At 39.0% G+C, this 21,942-nt stretch overlaps 1 protein-coding gene across 1 annotated transcript in view; it reads right to left on the bottom strand.

Annotated features, from left to right (window-relative positions):
* LOC126175032 (rac GTPase-activating protein 1) overlaps positions 1-21,942 on the bottom strand; it is a 157,140-nt gene that overhangs the window by 63,912 nt on the left and 71,286 nt on the right. The window contains exons 6-7 of the mRNA XM_049921534.1: positions 13,574-13,751; positions 5,298-5,424 (exon numbers count right to left, since the gene is read on the bottom strand). Of these exons, the coding sequence (XP_049777491.1) occupies positions 5,298-5,424; positions 13,574-13,751 (305 nt within the window). The remainder of the gene's footprint in view (positions 1-5,297; positions 5,425-13,573; positions 13,752-21,942) is intronic.

The raw sequence follows: 21,942 nt of genomic DNA, 5'->3' as shown, positions 1-21,942 counted from the left end.
GACAGCAGTAAGATTTTCATTTCACCTCAGCTCAGACAGCTTTTGTTTTGCCACGAGGGATAGTGATGATTTTTAGACTGGCATATCATAAGCTTCCAGTACTCTGTGTATTATTTTGATTAACTTATTAAGATGGCGGACAGTGCAGTGTATCGTATTGAGAACGCTCTTGTGATGATCGGAAAAGTGGCAGAAGAAGGAGGATATATGAAGAAGGAAATGAAGAACGACTTACTAGAGGCGGTGAGTGAAATAAGAAAATGTTTACAATATTTGAAAAACGAAACAAAAGCAAATAAGGTGGAGAATAGGAATACTATAAGAGAGGTTAGGAACATCCAACAAGAGATGAGCGCAGGAGAAGACAGCTGCACTGGTGGACAACTAGCGACATCTATTGGAGAAACTCAGGAAACAGCACATAGCGAACAGTGGGCTGCTGGGCACGTAGCGACATCTATTGGCGAAATACAGGAAACAGCACACAGCGGACAGAGACAGACGGAAGAGATACCTACAGGATCTGAGAAGAACTTCAACGGAGACATCGCTGTGGGTAGCTTTCTGGAAAAAGCAAAAAAAGACGGACATAAGACGGAAATGGGAGAACTGAGGCATAAAGTGGAGGAGATAACTGATTTCCTAAAAAACCAACTAGGGATATTAATACAAGAGCAAATAAAGAAAACTTTAGAAAAGGAAAGCCACCTAGACGCAGAGAAAACCAAAACTGATGGAAACAACATACAAACTAAATACAACAACAAAGTTAAACCAGAGGGAACGACAATATACAGAAACCCTCTGCTCCAGCAACAAAATCAGCTACAAGTCCAAGTCAATGCAGATGAGCTACATAATAAAACCCGAAATCAGGTTAATGAACTAGAGGAACCGACTTGGAGTACTGTGGCAGGGAGGAGCTGGTACAGAAGAAACCAGAGTAATTCTAAAACCATAATGGGTACCAAAAAAGACGAAGAAATGCAAGCAGCAGAAACAACAGCATGGCTATACATCGGTAACTTAAAGAGAACCACCACAACTGCTACAGTAGTGAAATACCTTAACAAGAACGGAATACTGGGACAACTAGATTGTGAAGAACTGCGCACACTGGGCGACAAAAAAGCCTTCAAAGTAGGCATTCCGTTTGAAAAGCTACAAGTCACACAAGAACCAGAATTCTGGCCAGAAAACATAAAAGTACGTCGATTTCGTTTCCCAAGACGATCAATGGAAGAGGGAGCAGAGCTCAACTAAACTAAGAAGAAAACCAGAAGAGCAAGAAATAAATGCAGTCTTGTGGAATACAGAGGGAGTAAAAAGTGCTCTTAACCTAACACCAACAGACATTCTGCAAAACTCGGACCTTGCAATTCTAACAGAAACCTTCCTGATAGACAGCTGGCAACATAAAGATTTCTATAATTATCACCTAATGGCAAAGAAGGGAGAAAGAGGACGACCCATGGGAGGAATATCTATCCTACTGAAACCCTGGATGACGCCCACCAAAAAAATCATAAAACAAGAAAATAGTATGCTAATAGAAGCGGCAAACATAAATATAATTGCAGCCTATTTTAAACCGCTCACAAATGCTGTAGAAATAATTGACGAAATAGTCACACTCATCAAACAATGCAACAGCAAACCCACCATTATTGCAGGCGATCTCAACTGCAGAATAGACACAGAAAACTATAAAACAAAACTAGTCATTGAAACCCTAGAAGAAGATGGTTTCACCCTACTTAACGATAGACAGATACCTACATACATATGCCACAATGGGAAGAGCACCATTGATATCGCATTAACAAGAGGAGACATAGAAGGAAGTATTCAACCAATATGGCATGACTCCATTACTCCTATACGAAAGCACATTCCAATGAAGATAAAAATAAATATCGTCACGTCACCGCCAGCAAGAAAGACCCACCAAATCACACAAAGAAAAATTGATATAGAAAAATTAACAAACCAGCAAGAACAATTAACACAAATAGAAACTTTCATAGAGCAAGGAGACCTTGAAAAAGCAACAGACCAAATAGAAGACCTCCTAAAAAATTCAGTGATACAAACAATCCCCATAACAAGGACGGCCAAAAGATGGTTCGATGCTGAATGCTACAGCAAAAGGAACACTGTTCTAAGAACCCTCCACAGACTAAGAAACCAGCATGATGAGGAAACACACAAACTGTACACAGAAGAGAGAAAAATCTACAAAAAACTAATAGAAGAGAAGAAAAAAGAATACATAGAAAGAGAGGCAAAAAGAGAAGCGGATGAAGCAGAGAAAGACCCATACATAGCAGTAAGACCAAGAAAAATGGCTCATACACCAAATATAGACCTGAAGGAATGGGAAGACCACTTCAGTAAGATACTGAACAAACGAGGACTCAAAACACCCCCAAAGGAAGAGAAACAACATCAAACTAAGGAAAAAGACAATACATGGGAACCCCTAAATGAAGATGACGTGAAAGAAATAATAAAAGCACTGAAGAACAAGAAAGCAGCAGGACCTGATAATATATATAATGAACATATAAAAGATGCAAAAGAGGCCCTCCAACACATATGGACCAAACTGTTTAACAAATGCCTGGAACTTGGAAGAATTCCGACACAATGGAGACACTCGACAATAAAAGTTCTCTACAAAGGTAGAGGAGACCCAATGGACCCAAACAAGTACAGAGGTATAGCCCTGGAAAATACTCAATTCAAGACGTTTTCAAAGATAATAACACAAAAAATCCAAGCCTCTGTGGACAGTCATCTCCCAGAACGACAAATGGGTTTCAGATCTGGAAGATCAACACTTACGGCAGTCAGGCTTCTTCTAAACAACATCCATGATGCGCTACAAAGGAAACAAATGTTCTACACGGTGTTCATAGACTTTACCAAAGCCTTTGACCTATTGGAAAGAGAGCTCATAGTCCGAAAACTGGAAAACACAATGGGAGAAGATAGCGTATGGGCAAGAATAGTCAAGTCAATCCTCGAATACAACTTAATTACAATATCAGATAACCTCTCTTTTTCGAACCCCATTCTGCAATCGAATGGAGTCTTACAGGGTGACCCAATGAGCCCTTTGCTGTACATTCTTGCCACTGAAGAAGTACTCCGAATTGGAGAAAATGAAGAAGATGTGTATGTATATGCATACGCTGACGACATAGCCGTAGGATCAACAGATATACAGAAGCTGCAGAGAATCGTTGAGGAAATAGACAGATGGTGCAGTGAACACAGACTACACATAAACATAACAAAGACAGAAATGGTCATTTTCAGAAAAGGAGGCAAAACACCCAAGAATGCGGAAATCAGTATCAGAGGACAAAAAATAAAAATCTCATCAGACTTTAAATACCTAGGAGTGACATTGCAACCAACAGCCAAATGCTTCACAAAACATACAACAGAACGCGCAGCCCAAGCAATAATAGCAATACAGGACTTCAAAAACATCCGCCTACTCAGTCTAGAAACAGCCATGAAATTATTCAACACAAAAATCTTACCAATCCTGGCCTATGGGATGGAGGTTATATGGGACCACCTGACAGAAAAAAATCTAGAAACACTAGAAAAGGTAAAATCGACCTATCTAAAAAGAGCACTAGGTCTCTCAAAGACAACAAGATCTAGACTAGTGTACCTGCTAGCGAGAGAGACATTCCTAATTGAAGACATCAGACTTCAATATATGATGCCACACACCAGGGCTTCCAGAAAGCAACTGAAGATCATGAAGGACAAACGAGAAAAAATATGGCCGGAGTTTTATGGCACCGAAGCAATGACGAACCGCTCATGGACAGCACCGAACTTCGAACAGCGACATGTCGTAACTAGACTTTCTATTCACGGCTTTCATCATCTAATCTGCAAAAACAAAACTTATCACGACCCAACCGCAACATGTGTATGTGAACTGTGTAACGAAGCCTGTGAACGATATCACATAGAACTGTGCAGTAAAAGAGTGAAATCGATAAATGAATATGCAAAAATGTAAAATGTAAATGTAAAATGTTAAACTGTATATGGCTATTTGGCTGCAATTTTATTAAATAAAATTATTTTGATTAATGGTTTCACAAAGTGGGTACTTCATCAAATTTAGGCTCAAACACATCAGAAAGCAAATTTTGGTAAAGCACTTAGAATCAATGCCGGCATCATTTTCTTTCTTCTTGGTAACCGTGTCACATATGTTCTTTTACATTTATTTGCACCTATCATACAGTTAGGACTGGGTAAAAATAAATAAATTCACTGAAATGTGACTAATAGCGAAAGCAGCTAAAGTTGGATATTTCTTTTCTTTATTGTGAGGGACAAACGAGGCATTGTACCCATCAGCAGCAGAAACAAAATAATCGAACAGCATTACCGAATTATTTGAATACATTCCTTCAATTACTGATGTTGGATGCAACGGCTGACTAGTTCAGAAAAATATTTATTTACATAACCTTTGCAGCCAAGTACAGCACAATGAATTTTTTAACAGTTCACACCCATTTCAAAATTGTGAAGTTTATCGTGTCAGTCACAGAGAGCATAAAATATTCTTTATTTCTTTGCACTAAATGATGATTCCAGTTCTGAATTTTTCACATATATCTTGAAATACATATATATCACAAATACTAGAGCATAGAATACACACATTATACATACTTTTTTGTCAGCCATTGAATTACATTATTCGTTTTTACAAAATGTCTTCTACAAATTAATTAATTTGTAAGCTGACTGGGGCCTAATCTAGTTTCACTTTCCCAGGCCTCTGACAAGCTTAGTGCTTAGTCTGCCACTGCAAATGGTATACATAACGAGAGAGGAAAGGACAACTACACCACTATGGCATTGCCTTTAGTGTCTGGTGATAGTGATGTGAAGTCTTTAAAAATATGCTAGCTGAAGTAACAGTGTCAGCAACATTGGCAGTATCTGCACTTAAAACGGTGCACATTAGCAGATTTGCATTACCATTAGTCGATAACCGTACCCATTTACAGTACAAAAAGACTCAATCTGAAAGGCAGAATAGTCGATTGCCAGACTTAATCTGTCTTGGAAATCAATAGTGTAAAACTTCTATAATCCACGACATATTTTATGATAGTAGTAGGATAATGTTACACAAATTATGACGATTCGATAAGGAAAGAAGACAGAATTGATTGAATTCACCAGTTGAGATCTAAGATCATGAAGTAAAATAAATAAACTTTATCAAAGTTTTCAGTACTCACAATAAAACCTTTCCCTGTAGGTGTGTTCGTAACTGGTACACACGGCAATGGAAGATTATCTTTACAAGTCAGATGGCAAACTCCTCTGCAGTCACGACACTTGAGTGCTATTTTACCAAATTTGATTCTGAAATGAACATAAATTACTTGTAACTGATGGTATGCAAACTGACTTACAGTGAAACACTTATTTTACATTTTCTTGAGGTCCAGACTTAAAAACCGTAGAAGTGAGGGAAATGCAGAATTGAGGAAAGTGTTAAGACCCCACAAAATACAAGCATAAACATATGTAATTGGCATCTATGATAGAAAATAGTAATCCTCCCCAATACAATGTATAAAATCTGCCTAAGTGAAGGAAATTAAACATACAATACACTGTTTATACAATAACCTGTGATAATGAATTTCACCAGTTCTCAAAAAAATCACAGCTGTGTAACAGCAGGTAGAAACTCATCAAAAAATTGAAATTGGTATCTGGGTGCAAGGCAATTGAGCTGGTTTCCAACATGCTACGACCACAAATTATACATCAGATCACGCATTTTTGAGACCTATTTCCTTTGTGTTCACCCAGAGAATGTCAAAAATTGATGAACATGGTGAATTAAACCGAAAACTGTGAAGGCAGAGAAAGGCATCGGAATCAAATGTTTGGTGGCTTGTGTTTTCTTTCAATAGCGAATGGCAGTTTAATTGAGTCGAATAGACTCCAAGCTGCGTACACACTAAGCTTGAAACATGTTTCCAGCTACTTGATGTGGACACCATTGGAAACATCTTTTGAAACACAGAAACGTGTATCTGTAGCTGCATCAGTACAGATCAAAGGAAACCATGTTTCAGGCCAGCTACTGCATGTCACTGCTGCATGAGGCAAGTATGTGTTTATATGGTGCATTGTGTCTTCTGTGGTAGAGAGTTGTTAGGTGTTTCATATTCTCATGCTGTATTAAGTTTTTCCATGGGGGTGCAGGGGTGAAATGCAGTGGACAAGGCAGCAGACTGTAATGTTCTTATACTTGTACCAGGCTGACAGCTGCTTGTGGAATATATGAAGCAAGTAGTACAAGAACAGCAATAACTCTGCAGAAAATGCTATTACATTTGGTAGAATACTGAGAAAGTTCGCGTAGGAAAGAAAATAGGGTCATTTGTCAAAGCTTGCTTCAAAATGTGAAATAAATACTCAAGGCTCTGGAATGAATCTCCTGTTGGCATATAACTAAGACAACAGCATGTCTGGTTTTAATTGCATTCCCAATTTTTTTTTTTTTTTTTTTTTTTTTTTTTTTTTTTTTTTTTTTTTTTTTTTTTTTTTTTTTTTTTTTAAGGAATGATGATATATGTCAGAAATTCAAAATCGTTAGATGATATCCAACTGAAATTACACGAACTAGAGCTGTCTTCCGTATACAGTCCCCACACATAGCTAGTATCCTATTCTGTAGGATTTTTTGCTCACCAAAAAAGACAACTGTATGCAAAACAACAAACTGATTCCTTACAACAACTAATCCTATTTTCTCAACCATTAACAACTACTATACAAACTCTCCTTCAAAATACTATCGTAGTTTTAAAACCAACTACAAAATGATTGTGATAAATGCGACCTTATTCTGTAAATCTACGAAACACAGAGATACTTATGGCCAACGGGTTACGATAAATAAATAAAAACAGAATGAATGACGATGATGTCTTTCTGTTTTGTTTGCATAAACCTTCAAGCATTAATAATGCAGCAGAACATATTACAGTTTCCTCATTTCTATATATACCATGGCAGACAATATGAAAACAATACAACACACAGCGTTGCAGACAATGCAGATACACTGAAAGATGTTTACTGCAAGTATGGACAGAAACAGAGCAAGAAGCGAAGTCGGAAACTGATGCAGTACATTGCAGGAAATGTTTCCAACTGAAACATGTTTCCAGTGGCAGTGTGGACACAGCTTCACATTGCTTTTTGCAGTTATGACATCACTAGTGGGCTTTCGACTATCAGCTTTTGCAAGCACTTGTGAACTGTGTGCATTTCAATTGTTCATTTCCTTCCTAGAGTGCGACATGTATGTGCACAGTACACCATCTGAAAGTAACAGTGCATTTAAAGTCTATCAAAGATACCTTACACTTATCATCGTTAGCTGACAGAGGATTTAAGTTCACAACTCACTGCATGCCAATATTTTTTTCTACGTATTGTTGTTAACGTTTTCATTATAGTCTTAATACAATATGTTCTGCAATATTTGATGATGTTAAACGTTTATTTATGGTTTGAGAATGAAGGATGAAATATATATTTGCCTGTTTATTTCCAAATGTGTGGTGGTCCCAAGCGTGGTTACACAGAAAACTACGAGGACAGCTTACATTCCTGCAAGTTAAACGAGCAGCAATAAGATTCATATTGTTCCCTGTCACAAATAATTGGTTGTTTATTTCCGAATATGTGGTGATTTCGAAGTGTGTGGTTATGAAGGAATCTAATAGAACAGCTTAAATTGCTGCAAGTGAAACTATGAGCACTTCTTCCTTGTCACAAATTTTTCACATGTTGCGCAACCACGAACATATTCCTCTAAAGAGCTCTTGCTACAAGTGAGATTCTCCTGTCACTATCGCACCCATAAACATCAACCTAATGCTATAGCGACCAATAACTCAATAGCCTCGTTCTGATTGCTTCCACATTGCCACCACATTATGATCAAGTCAGTTCCTGAAAAATGTTTGTGTGAAATGTACTTGACCCCATCATCACTGCGCGGTGAAGCCAAACATTACATGTTGTGTCGGCAATGCTGATAGTGAGTTATGTCAGCATTTCCTCTCTCATGTCTCCCCTCTCTGCAACAGCCTGAAATTTCCATTAACTGCGTTCATCCAAGGTGCAAACTCCTGTCTTTTGGGCCACTTCTAACTCATTTAGTCACATCAGATGTCAGTAGGAAGAAACAGGACAAAGTCAAGTGAGACTTCAAATAAGAATGTAGAATCAAGTAAATTTTACTAAGAAGAAACGTAAAAAAAAAGTAATAATATTTTTAGGATTGATTTTACGAGTTTTTCACAGGGGCTTTGAATTTATCGTGTAGGATCATGAAAAACATAAAATCGAAGTTCCACTGTAGTTTCTTTTTATATCTATTTACTTCTTTCACTTATTTTTCAGGAACAGAAAACAGCAGAATCATCAGAACATTAGTCTGACACATAAATTAACAAAGATGTCTGTTTTAATTATCAGCTTAAAAAATAGTTATGTAATTAATTTTTGTTACAGCAGCACGTCTACTGTCCTGGACAAATTAAAAACCCTGTGCCACAGTATAGTAGCACATGCTAGAAGAGCCAGACCCAAATGTTTCAGCCCATTTCCAATTTATCGATGGAAGACAGAAAACATAGGTGCTGAAAGGAAGGAAAAAATTGATGGAAACTACGTACTAGGCAAGAGGTGGAGAGCATGGAACTAACGGTGAATGTCATATGGTATCACAGGTTAGTTGTAGGACTGTTGATATTTTTAAAAATACAGGGAATCCGATACAACAATATTTAAACAAATATCACTGGCCCTTGTTATACTGACAAAGTATCAACTTTGCAAAGAAAAAAATATCAATGTATCATTCAATAAAAATAATATTATTGAACCATGTTGGGTCTTTTCCATTCTTTATCCACTTACTAGGCACGCAACTCTCCAGATCATGATTTACAATCTGCTTAAACTTTGCCCATAATTCCTCTACATCCATCTTAATGGAACTAAATGATGCCACTTCACTGTCTAAGTGAGATTTTTAGTAACTGTTTACTTGCTCTATCTACCAGAAACACTCTCCTAGCATTCTTGACTGATTTATTGACTTTCAGAATCATAGCGGCTATAATGACATCTTTATCACTAATCCCCGTTTCTATACTGGCACTATCTATAATGTCCAGCCTATTTCTAGCTAAAATGTCCAAGTTATTTCCATTGTGTGCGGGCTGCCGTGTTAGCTGCTCAATACAATTTCCAGAAAATGTGTTCAAAAGTATTTTGCATGACTGTCTGCACTCTGACAATGCATCCATAGACATCCCTGTCATATTTGGCAAGTTGAAGTCGCCTCCAGCTAGTATTGCATGATCTGGGTATTTATACACTATTGAACGTAGACTTTCTTTGAATGACTCTAGAACTGTAACAGTGGAGTCAGGTGGCGTGTAAAAACATCCAACAATTAACTTAGTCTCACTGACAACTGTTGTATGTGACCAGAAGACTTCATGGTCACACTCAACTCAGACTTCAATAGAGAGAATATTTTTGTCAACTGCAATGAACACTCCCCTTCCTATGGTCTCTAATCTGTCTTTGCGATGTATGTTCCAAAACTCACTAAATCTCTCAGAGCTTTCCACTTCAAGTTTCTGCCAACTCACAGCACAAGAATAATTTTAGCACAAAACTTTCCCGGCGGGGCAGCAAATTCAGGAACTTTATTATGAGTTCTTCCACAGTTTACTGATAAAAATCTGACAGTTGAAGCGTCTTTATCGTGAACAATGCTTGACTTCCCTAGCTGTGGATCAACTGGTGACTGTTCATCAGAACACCTCTGTCTTACCGCCTAGTCTAAAGAAATCCTCGTGTGCACTCCTCAAGTACTCTACTTGATTTGTTTTGAGCACGCCTGACCTATCAAGGGGAGTCTTACTAATCCCCAAACGATAACTTAAGTTTGGGAATCTGTAGCCAAGAGTCACAAAGTTGAAGCCTTTGGTTGAGACCCTCTACTCGGCTCCAAACAGAAGAACCCAATTCCACTATGGGAACGATGCTGCAAATTTGGAACTCCGTTTGCACTGTGTGTGCGAGGCCAGCAGTCTTCACCACCTCCGCCAGCTGCCAGTACAAACTGAAGATTGCCTCAGAACCCACGTGACAGGTGTCACCGGTGCTGACGTGAGCCATAATTTGCAGACAACTGCACCTGCACTCTCGAACAATGTGATGTTACACAAAACAGTGTGTGTGTGTGTGTGTGTGTGTGTGTGTGTGTGTGTGTGTGTGTGTGTGTGTGTGTGGGGGGGGGGGGGGGGGGGTCTCTACGTAACTGATGAAGCGCAGGACCTGATAACCCCAAAAAAGACAGGTACAGTGCAAGATACGCAGAATAATACATATTCAAGCGCCATACAAAATACTTATTTACATATTTGCACACAACAACGAGAAAAATTTCGCAAAACACATCGTGCTAAGCATGAAAAAATACGTAACTAGTGCAGTATTTCATTATTTAAATAATGAATGACAGCTGCAGGCTTTTCAAAAATTCGATTATGACATTTGAAATTAAGTCAAACGTTTCCACTTCCCAGACAGTTATAAATTCCAGTTACATCAGCGGTTTTTATTAGATAATACACCTTTGTTAGATAATGAAAAGGTCCCTGACAAGTCTTTTGATGCCTGTTATGTACATACATCATACATAAAGTGCAAGGGGGTATCCTATACGTAACTTTTACAGCCGAAAACTTAATTTCCAAGATTTTACATTTTCGCGCCTTTAAAACCATTTTTTTAAGTCCCTTGAAAAGCACAAAAGCCGGGTTTTACTGTACTATAACCAAACTAAATTGCGCACGTTTCTTTGTTGTATGAGACGCTGAATCTTACATGGCCGTAGGTGCCACATGTTTTATTGGGACCACTCCCATTAATTAATAATGTGGCACTAGATGACAACTTACTTGTCTACTTACATGCCATCATGTTCATCCACTGGTGTACTGTTTCCGCAAATGTATTGTTACCAATTTTCTATTGTTACGGATTTTCTATTTGGAAATCACACTTTTGCCTGTTACTGTAAAATACCACTAAGCAATAATTTGTTAGTTTGGATTTGAAAAGCATAAAATACAGCTATTGAAACTATTACCGATAAATAGTTCATCCGCATACAGTTTACTATGTAACCGTATTTATACCCAATTTCCCATACTGAGAGGAATTAACACCTTTACTTGAATTTATCACAAATATGAATTTTTTAGTGTTCCTAATCATATGGAAATTACCTTGCAATGTTTTCTCTATGTTTTTAATGATGTAAAAAAGATGTGTTCTCTATCTGAAGGGAAAAATCCCTCCTAAAATATATGAGTATTTAAAATACTTCTTGCAGGTGTTCAAAATAAGTGCCTTAACTGTTGGAAACTATCGGTAACAACAATGGGTCTTTAAGTGTTACAAATACATAGATAACGCTGCTGTCTTTTCCGTGGTGTCAGGTAAACACTTATGATTTCTGTTTAAATGTATTTACAATAGCAATCTTTCAATATACTGGGTGTTCTGTTTATCGGATGACCCCTATTTGGCGCAAAGGATGCCGTGCAGCGAGCGTTCTGTTGTCCAGCGATCAGATACCTTGTCACCCGTCTACTGCTGCGGTATAAGATGACTGCATTTAAAATGTAAGCAAATAAATTTTGTACTCATCCATGTCATGCAAGGAAATGCTGGAACTGCCTGCCATTATTTTCCACGATCTCTGACATCTACTGAAGAAATTATTAATCATACGAAGTATTTCTCTCTGCGATATTGCGTGGATATTATCCTAGAGTTCCTCTATTGTGTGAGGATTTGTTGTGTACACTTTGTCTTTTAGTGTACCCCACAAATAAAAATCTCACTGAGTTAAATCAGGACTTCTAGCGGGCCAGATATTGTTACTAATCACTCTTTCATTGAACACACCATAAATTCCACACAAAAAAAATATTGGCTCTAGGAGCCCTTGCCGAATCCTGTTGAAATATTGTTAAGCTTTGTTCTCTTTCACTCAGTGCATTAAAAAATGGTCGCAAAATGTTTTGCGCAATCTTTCACCTGTAACTGTGTCATTAAAAAAAATGGGCCTATTATTCTGTCATCACTAAGTGCACACCACAACCCTATTTTCTGATCACAAAGGGGTTCCTCATGAAGCACAACAGGTCTATCTGTGTTCTAATGTTAACTGTTTTGGGAATTAACGTATCTGTGTAAATGGAACCAAGCTTCGTCTGAAAACAGAATGAGGTAAGGATCCCTTTCATTGTCATGCACTTGTTTTAAAACTCATTCACAAAACAAACCCTCTGTGCAGGATCACTAGGTCGAAGTCCTTGTATTACAGATACTTTATAGGACCTTAGCGCAAGCAGCTTAGCACCTCTGAACAGAGGTGCACAATATTTGTGTTTTCTGTGAAAGACGTGTAAGAGACTTTTTAAGGGAATTCTCCAGGCAATGTCATTGAGATAAGCTTCGGTGAACACAGTACATAATTGTTTATGCTTCTTGTCTTACCCACTTCCTGTTTCATGAAATTTATTCACCAATTTGTGAACTGCATCACAACTCTGAACTCTAACCCCTGAAAACTTCTGTTCTAGCCATTGTTGTGGCCGACAAGACAATATGTCTGCGTGGCCTTCAGGCTAAAAAACTGGGGCAGGTACAGCTTCCTTGGCCGGCCTGCAATACCCCGGACAGGCTGACATCAGATAAATGGAACACCCTGCATTACCACAACCTTGTTACTTTTTCCGTTTAATAGAGGTAAAGTTAACGAGATCCTGAAAATATGGTGTCTTCTCAACAGATGCAAAGTTTTGCACTGCCTGTTACCCGAACGTCAACTGGCACAAACCACAACAAGATGAGAGTCCCATTATCTGGAGCCTCAATGTGCTTCATTGTAGTAATTCAACAACTGGAATGTGAAAGTATATACTGTATTATATGTGTGTTAAAGTCATTCAGTTACTGGCTGACCTTCATAACATTAACTTCATGTTAGTATGGTAAAGGTGGTTTTTGAAGCTTTTGTATGAAAAACAAGAGAATAAACAGTGAAGTTACTTATAAGGAAATATTTGAACTATTTAAGAAGGAAATATATTAATTTCAGTCTACAGGAACAGAATTGACAGTAAAGTCTTTCATATTCAGCCTCAAAAATTGACGACATTGAAACACAAGGAAAATAGAACGTCCACAATTTAAAAGTGCAGAACATAACATAAATTCTGAAGAGCACAAATAGGTCATTAAAGTTTGTGAATATTTAAAGGAGATCTCATGCTGTAAACAGCACCAAGTTCTCATCCCTGATCATCGACTTATTTAGATTTATGTTACCGAGCATTAAGCATTATTAATCTATTAATCAGTGAAGTCCCTCAATAAAGAAACTTACTTTTTACTGCAAGGTTCACACATCTCTGGGCGAATAATTGTCTTTGAGCAAAATGCATGAGGCCTGTTATTAATTATTTTATCAGCACCAAAATTAAATCCACCAACATGAGGACTCGGTTGTATGGATTGCTTGCGACTGGTTTTTGGTGTCATTGAATCATCTGTATCAGAAGACACTGGAAAGAGAGAACAAGAAATTTAATATTTCCGTAATGGGTAGCACACACAAGTAATACTAATTTATACTCAATTTTTTTTTAAAAAAGGCTAATAATATTTTAATGCAGTTGTTACTCAGAAATAAATGCATCAAGAGAGTGTTGTCATGTTGCAATGCAATCTCAACCAAACAGATTTAAAAATGGTAAACTGTAAGCCGACTGCATGAAATTGCCTGAAAGTGTGGCAATGGGGGTGGTCCCACTGCTGAATCTATTAGAGATTCATGTATCACATACGAGAGATTATTCATGAAACTGAATTACAATTTTCATTGTGAAAGCTTCTTAAAGGCGTCAAAAATCACCAACACTGTCTGCCCCCACACAATTTTCTATTTCTTCCAGTGAGAGTATACGAAAATCACTATTTTGATACTTCATCTGCAGCCCCTATCCCAAAGGAATGCCCATTACACAAATTGCTCAGGAAAATAAATGCATAATGAACAAATATGTAAAATTTTGGTTTGTAATGCATTGTAAAAGTGATATAGCGTCAGATGATCAACCACAACAAAATAAAATGTGCATGTAGTAGTTAATACAGCAACAGGTTGTTTCACCACCAGGTGTTGTTATGAGCATATGCATAGAAGTATATAGGGCAGTACGATATGCTGTGATCACTGCTAGATAACCCAGCCTCTCGTTTGAACTAACATACCTAAACCACACCAAAAGTGCTTGAATCCCAATCTTGAATGACTGGGTGAGTGAGCAAGAAAATGCTGATGGAAGTTTGGGTAAAGAGGTACAGAAATTCAAGAAGAATGCAAATACAATCCACTATCTGAAAGGTTAGAAAACTGCAAATCACAATATAATGTTAAATGTAAGAAGGTGGAAAGCTCGAGTTGCTGTAATACCATTCCTAATACCAGCATTTCTTTTTCTTTCCTTTTCTCCCCTTCTTTAGTGGTCTACTCCACATGTAATAGATATACCAAACATATATGGAGTTTCCAAATTCTTATTGAAGGTATATTTCTCAGAAATTTGCTATGGAGTGTATAGATTGCTGGTAACAACAGTACCAACCAATAACCCAATAGTTTTAACAGACAATTTATTTCAAGAATTTGTCTTAAGATTAACATACCATTATTGAAACCCTCATTACTTTCTTCCTACAGAAGATCTTATCTTTTTCATTGTGTAACTCAAAAGCTATCTTTATTCAAAATTTGTTAGTTTCTACAATGTTCAAATCTTAGAATGTGATCCCCATAATTTCAGTGTTACTGTCTTTTCCTTGCAATTTTCCTAGAACAACTTCTTAGTTCCAGAATGAAATTTTCACTCTGCAGCAGAATGTGCGCTGATATGAAACTTCTTAGTTTATGGATTAATTGAATTAGATTATTTAAATCTCTAGAAAAATTTGGCAGTCTTTATAAATCCCAGTGCACATCCATACTTCTGCCCCCATGAACAATCATTTTACCATTTTAAGGACAGCAAAGCAAATGTGAATCAAACAAATGCCTCTGCCTACTACATTTATGGTTTTCATTTGATATTGTACATTATTATATGAAATGTAACAGCTTTACATTTTTAAATTATGCAATTTTCATCTAACACATATATCCAAATAGGTGCTGGGCACAAAGCTCCAGTATGTGGGAAGTGAGTACCGTATTTACTCGAATCTAAGCCGCACTTTTTTTCCGGTTTTTGTAATCCAAAAAACCACCTGCGGCTTAGAATCGAGTGCAAAGTAAGTGGAAGTTCTGGAAAATGCTGGTAGGTGCTGCCACAACTAACTTCTGCCGTCGAATATATGTAGTGCTACACAGGCAAGCTTTGCAGGCACAGATAAATACTGGCGCCAGAACCTCTGCGTCAGTTAATAAATTAAAACAAAATAGGTGGAAGACGAGCTTTTTTCCCTCCGCCCCGAGTTTCGGCCACTGCATTTTCATACATTATCCATACAAGTAAATACAAATCCCGTATTGTTCATCTTCGAATGTTGCAGCGTTTCAATGTACTACGAAAATCCGACTGGCAAGACTGTTAGGGATGTTTGTCAATATGGCCAACTCTACGTTCTGAATTTTTTCCTATCTGTGAGAAGAGATGGTTGCTAATAGGAACTTTTATGAATTGTGAATCACATGCAGTATTCTCTTCACCATAAGAATAATACGAATATAAACATTTTGCCACATATTCTTTCGTGTTTGCTGCTATCTCATTTACATTCTGCCTGCCTAGTAAACTACGAAACTAGAATGAGACAACAGCAAATGCGGAAGAATATATATATATATATCATATCATGTTTATGTTCGTATTATTCTTATGCGTAATAGTGATACAGTCAGAAATCAAGCCGACAATTGACTAGATTTTTAAATCTAAGATGACTAATTTCTGTGCAGAATGTAATGTACTAAAAAGGTGCCTGCAAAGATTTTCAAATGGAGAAAAATTTTCGCTAAACTCTCATTCAGAACATCATCTATCAAATGCAGTCTATTATTTGGTTTTTGTTGATCAATATCAAAGAAAGCAGCAGTGTAAGTAACAACAAATAGCAGCCCCTTGCCATTGTTTCGCTAATGAGACGCTCCCCCCCCCCCCCCTCTCTCTCTTTTAAGCGGCAGTAGCACACACAAAAGCAAGCCATGCCGCGAGCGGCGACAGGTTGTAAACACTCATTATCAGAATGCGACAAACAATGCATGACACAGTACAGTAATGCATCTTCAGCTTAGAGTGACATAAACACCTATAACAAAGAGAATGGCACTTATCAGATCAAAGAAAAATAAGCAATCAATTCAAACCAGAGGAAGCACGTGAAAAAGGAAGTGTCCGTATGTACGGACGGAGCGCCTGACACATAGCAATGGCTACTTGGTGAAGCTTAACTGCTAAGCTTACATCTCGAACCAAACTACTGTATCGTCATTCATTCAACGTAAATTGGCTCATATTACAATGGACCAACTGTGTTTCGATTTGGAGGTGTGGCCTATAACTTTCCTCTCCCCTTGAATTTCGAGTCTCAAATTTCAGGTGTGGCTTAGATTCGAGGAATTTTTTTTCCCTTGATTTCGAGTCTTTTTCAGGTGTGGCTTAGATTCGAGTAAATACGGTATTCAAAGAATACAAATACTGAATCATTCAGCATGATATTTAAAGCAAGTCTCTGCTCTGTAGTCATCATACAATAATCCTTATCAGTCACTAAGTTTAAAATAAGTCCGTAGTCAGCAATCAACAAGTACCAACACTATGTAACATTCAGTGCTAATCAGTATTATTTCTTATATGTTGAGTGGAATATATGAAAAATTAACAGCTGATCATCATTGTGACTGATAACACAAGTAAACATAATAAATGTTAATGATGTGTGCGCTGAATTTAGAACCTTTGAGGAGGTATGTCTGGCTTTTTGTTTTAACGTTAAGTGAAAGTTCTTCAGATGTATAAATGAATGCAGCTGATCAAGTGAACAAGAAGATGCAGACTGGGATTATGTGCCTGTAGAGGAAAGCAGTTCATAACTGAGAAAAACATTTCCGTATAAAAAGGGGAAGTAACAAACAGTAACAATAAAAAATATGAAAACGCTAAAAATAATGCATGAAGTTGTCTGAAGTAGGAGACAATGGAAGATTACAACAAGCAATTAAGAAACGAATATACCAGAAGGGGTATTTCACTTTGTAGAAGAGTGTAGCCTGTCGTGAAACTTTCTGATTGACTATGCGCTATAACGGAACTTTGACCCAGACACTTAGCTTCTGTAGAGATTGCATACCACTAGATGCTGTGGGGCATGGCTGGACAAGTTTACAGGTAAAAACATTTTTCACCAAAGTAGATGGTCCTGGTTAATGTATACATCTGACAAACAGCTTATGAATGCCATGAAGACTCAAATTAATACTCTTTTTAAATACTTTGGGGTGAAGCTGGAAAGTAAAACAAAAGTTATGTAGGTATTTGAAAGTTCGTTCTCACCAAGAATAGAGCGCAAATTACCACCCTTGCTGCCAGCTGCAGCCTCAGGAAAAAATTACCAAGCGATGTTGAACTGCTGTGCATCTTTTTCCATACCCTATAAGTATCACATACTACAATGTCCTATAATTGGATAGATGGGGGAGATACGCTCACAAAGCAGCGATAGGAGACCATACAAAGGTTAAAGGAATGTACAAGCTTTCACAGCCAGCGAGTCCTTCTTCTGTCCGAATGGTTGAAGGGGAACGACAAGGGATGAAGGGAAAGGACAGCTGAGGTCCAGGAAATTGGGAGAGTTTTGATATTGACCAGAACACCAGGTCAGGGGAGACTTATCAAAAAATGTTCAAATGTGTGTGAATTCCCAAGGGATCAAACTGCTGAGGTCATCGGTCCCTAGACACACACACACACACACACACACACACGCACGCACACACACACGCACGCTTGAGGGAGGACTCGAACAGGGGCCGCGCAATCCATGACATGGCGCCTCAAACCGCATGGCCATTTCGTGTGGCGGAGACCTATTAAATGTGATGAGAAGGAAAGATTAACTGTTGGAGATTGCATTGGACAAGATTTCAAAATCTAAAAGCTTGAAGGTGGAAGATGGAATAATAAGCGTGAAAGAAACTACTGACAAGTTGGTAGAGTTCATAACAGTGGAAAGCTATGGGCATTATATGTGGTATAGATGCATGGTGGGGAAAAAAATAGACAGTTTAAAAAAAAAAAAAAAAAAAAAAAAAAAAAAAAAAAAAAAAAAAAGTAAACGGGAATGAAGAAAGGAGTAGTTATTGAGAAGAAATGCTGACACCGAGGAAATTAAAGAAAATAATGAACGTGAATTAAGACTAGGTGGGTGGCACCAACCAAGGACTTTTAGAGCCAGTTCTCACTTGCGAAGCCCTGAAAAACTGGTGCCTGGTGGAAGAATACAGATGGCATGTGTTGCAAAACAGGTACTGAGGTCATGACTCATGTTGTACAGCAGGATCTGCAACAGGACACCGAGTGACGCCAATGTACACCCTCTGCCTATACCCATTCATCCTAAGTAATAACTTAGTGATAGTCATACCAACGTAGAAAGCTGAACACTGTTTACGGTACATACGTCATTTCACAGGTGGCTCTCCCTTTGATAGCGCATGTTTGCCAACTAACGGGCAGTCACAGGCACGAGCCACAGGGTACGGAAATGGGTGCAGAAGGTGCACAGGGTGTGACCAGGTTTTTTAACTTAAACAGTTTTCAAGTAAGTTTCATGAACTTTTCCAGTTCAATTTATTGTTTTAATTCTTTTGTATCATATAGTCCATTTTTCTTGGGAGAAATTCTGGCCCACTCACTAGTCCTTAAAATTTTCGTAAGAATTTGCCTACGTTTTTCCCATCCTTTTGCCCGATTGTTTCCCTTACTTCCCCCTATGCTTTTTTGCTACTCCCACCATCTACAATAGTCCAAACCCACCTCTTTCACCACAATGAATCCGGTCACCTGCTTTTGAACTATCACAACTGACGTTTCACACTGTTTCTTGAAATCTGCTTGTCCCTGGGAGTTACCCCCAAAATAAGGCCCTGTTTCTGGATGTAATGCTGCTCTACACCAGGCCGTTTTACAGTTTCAAATACAGCACTCTCTTGCACTTACCCAGTTGATCTGTGTCCCATATGCCTTATCTGCCTATTTTCTTTTTACCACACTCCTCTCCTACAAAATCCTACAATTATCTGCCCCTTGTGTGTCCTTTGATGGTCTCATCCATCATGCCAACTTGAAACTGGAACAGATCACACTTTACCCTCTCCTACAGAACGAACTTGGCCAACTTGCTCATCATTCCCCAGCCTTTGCCAATGCCTCACTGGGCAATGGCAACTTATGATCACAAGAACCAGCCACAACAATACAGTGTTCTCAAACTCTCATCCAAGTCCCTACACCCTCATGAAATATCTGTATTATCCAATGGTTTCACTTTCAGCACTAAACCTGCATTTACTCATGATTTTGACTGATTAACTGAGACGGTTTATGGGACCAAACGGCCAGCTCATCAGTCCCACAGTTCCGAAGTTAGGCACAGAAGAAAGAGGGTCTGCCAAAAGTGGATGGATCCAGTCAGCAGAGTCAAATTATAATATAATGAAGTTAAAACACACACAGTAAAAGACACAGAAGGTGAGAACAAATCTAGAAACTGGAAAAAAGGGGCATCTTTCTGTGGGGGAGTGGTCATGGGGTGCCAGACCGAGAAGACAAGCAGAGAGGTCCCAACCACAACCATCCTGCCTCTGCTCGAAGAGTAAAGGAAAACCTGATGTCTGGAAATAAAAACCACCTTCACGGAGGAAACTGAGGACCAGTTCAACGATCCGTAAATAGTCTGCTAATATTATAATCAAGGAAACAGGAACACTATACTTAGCACAAAGGGGACATTCCATGAACATGTGGGATACCACCCGTCTGACTCCACAGCCACATTGTGGGGGCAGTTCATTACGGAGGAGGAAACGACGGGTGAGTCTGGTATGACCAATGCATAGACAGCATAAAACAGTGGACTCCTGAGAATAGCGGAAAGAATATTGCCAAACTGCAGTAGACTTCTTGAGTGTGCGGAGTTTATTACTATGAGCAGTAGTGCACCAGATGTCATTCCTCTTTTGGACAAAGACAGATTTGACATAGACCCGGCATTTCAGCAGCTGGAATCATGAAAGGGAATGGGAGGTAAGTATGTGCTTCTCTAGCCAAACTGTCAGCCAGTCGTTTCCCTGAGATGCCCATGACTTGAGACGAGCCAGAAAATAACAACTGAGGAGGTGGCACAACCAAGGGCAGAGAGAAGGTTATGGATAGCAGAGATCAAAGTGTCACAAAAGTAACATTGGTCGATAGCCTGCAGGCTGCTCATTGAGCCTGAACAAATTAAAACACTATTGGGGGGGGGGGGGGGGGGGGGGAGGCCTAAGAAACATAATGGAGGGTTTTTTGAATGGCTAGAAGCTCTGCTGTGAACACACTACACGATCCCGGCAATAAATGATGCTCTAAGCCAGTAAGAGACCGGAAAGCATAGCTCACCTTATCAATTGTCTTAGAACTATCAGTGTAGAAGATGGTGGCACCCTGGAACTCTGCAAGGATGGCACATACAAGACGCCAGAATACCACAGGGATGACACAAATCTTAGGACCCTGGAATAGGTCGGTCCCAATCCGTGGTCTAGGCACCATCGAGGTAGGATATGTGAGAAAATATATGGGGTGCATTCTAGCGAGTGGAGATGGAGATCCCGAGAGAGGGAAGTGAGACATATGCCAACTAGCCGTCCCATCCGTGGGCAGGTGTCAGGAGGGAGACATCCCTCATTTGCAAAGAGGCTAGGGGACACAAAATGGTCAGGACACTGGCGAATGGCGATTGCGTAAGAAACCATGAGTTGCGTCCATCGTATTTGTAGAGGGGGAATCCCCACTTCTGTAAGGAAACTTTCAATGGAACTAGTACGAAAGGCACCAAAAACCAGACGCACCCCACAATGGTGAACAGGGTCAAGTAGCTGCGAAGTGGAAGGAGCTGCTGAGCCATAAACCTGACAACCATAATCTAGTCTGGACGAGACCAGACCTCGATAAAGATGGAAAAGAGTGGTACGGTCTGCACCCCAAGATTGTGGGCCAGGATGCGGAGAGCATTAAGCTTCTGCATGCTTGTAGTCTTTAGGTGGCAAATACAGGGCAACCATGTCATATTTTTATAAAAAATAAGGCCCAAGAAACAGGACTCTGCTACAACATCGATGAGTGATTGCCTAAATAAAATTCTGGTTCGGGGTGTACAGTGGGTCGACGACAAAAATCCGTAACACATGTTTTGGTAGGAGAAAGCTTCCTGTTTTGGTAGGAGAAAACTGGAAGCCATGGGAGGTGGCCCACAAAGAGGCCCGTCAGATGGCACCTTGGAGTTGGTGCTCAGCAGATGCTACCGAGTGGGAGCTGCACCAGATGCAAAAATCATTGACGTACAATGGCGAGGTAACCAGAGGCCCAACAGAGGTTCAAAGCCCATTGACGGCTTTGAGGAAGAGAGTGACCCTTAGCACAGAACACTGTGGGATACAGTTCCCCTGAAATCGAGGGG

The sequence above is a fragment of the Schistocerca cancellata genome, chromosome 3, assembly GCF_023864275.1.
Source record: "Schistocerca cancellata isolate TAMUIC-IGC-003103 chromosome 3, iqSchCanc2.1, whole genome shotgun sequence".
NCBI classification, from domain to species: Eukaryota; Metazoa; Arthropoda; class Insecta; order Orthoptera; family Acrididae; genus Schistocerca; species Schistocerca cancellata.
This window is presented reverse-complemented; position numbering and strand designations above follow the sequence as displayed.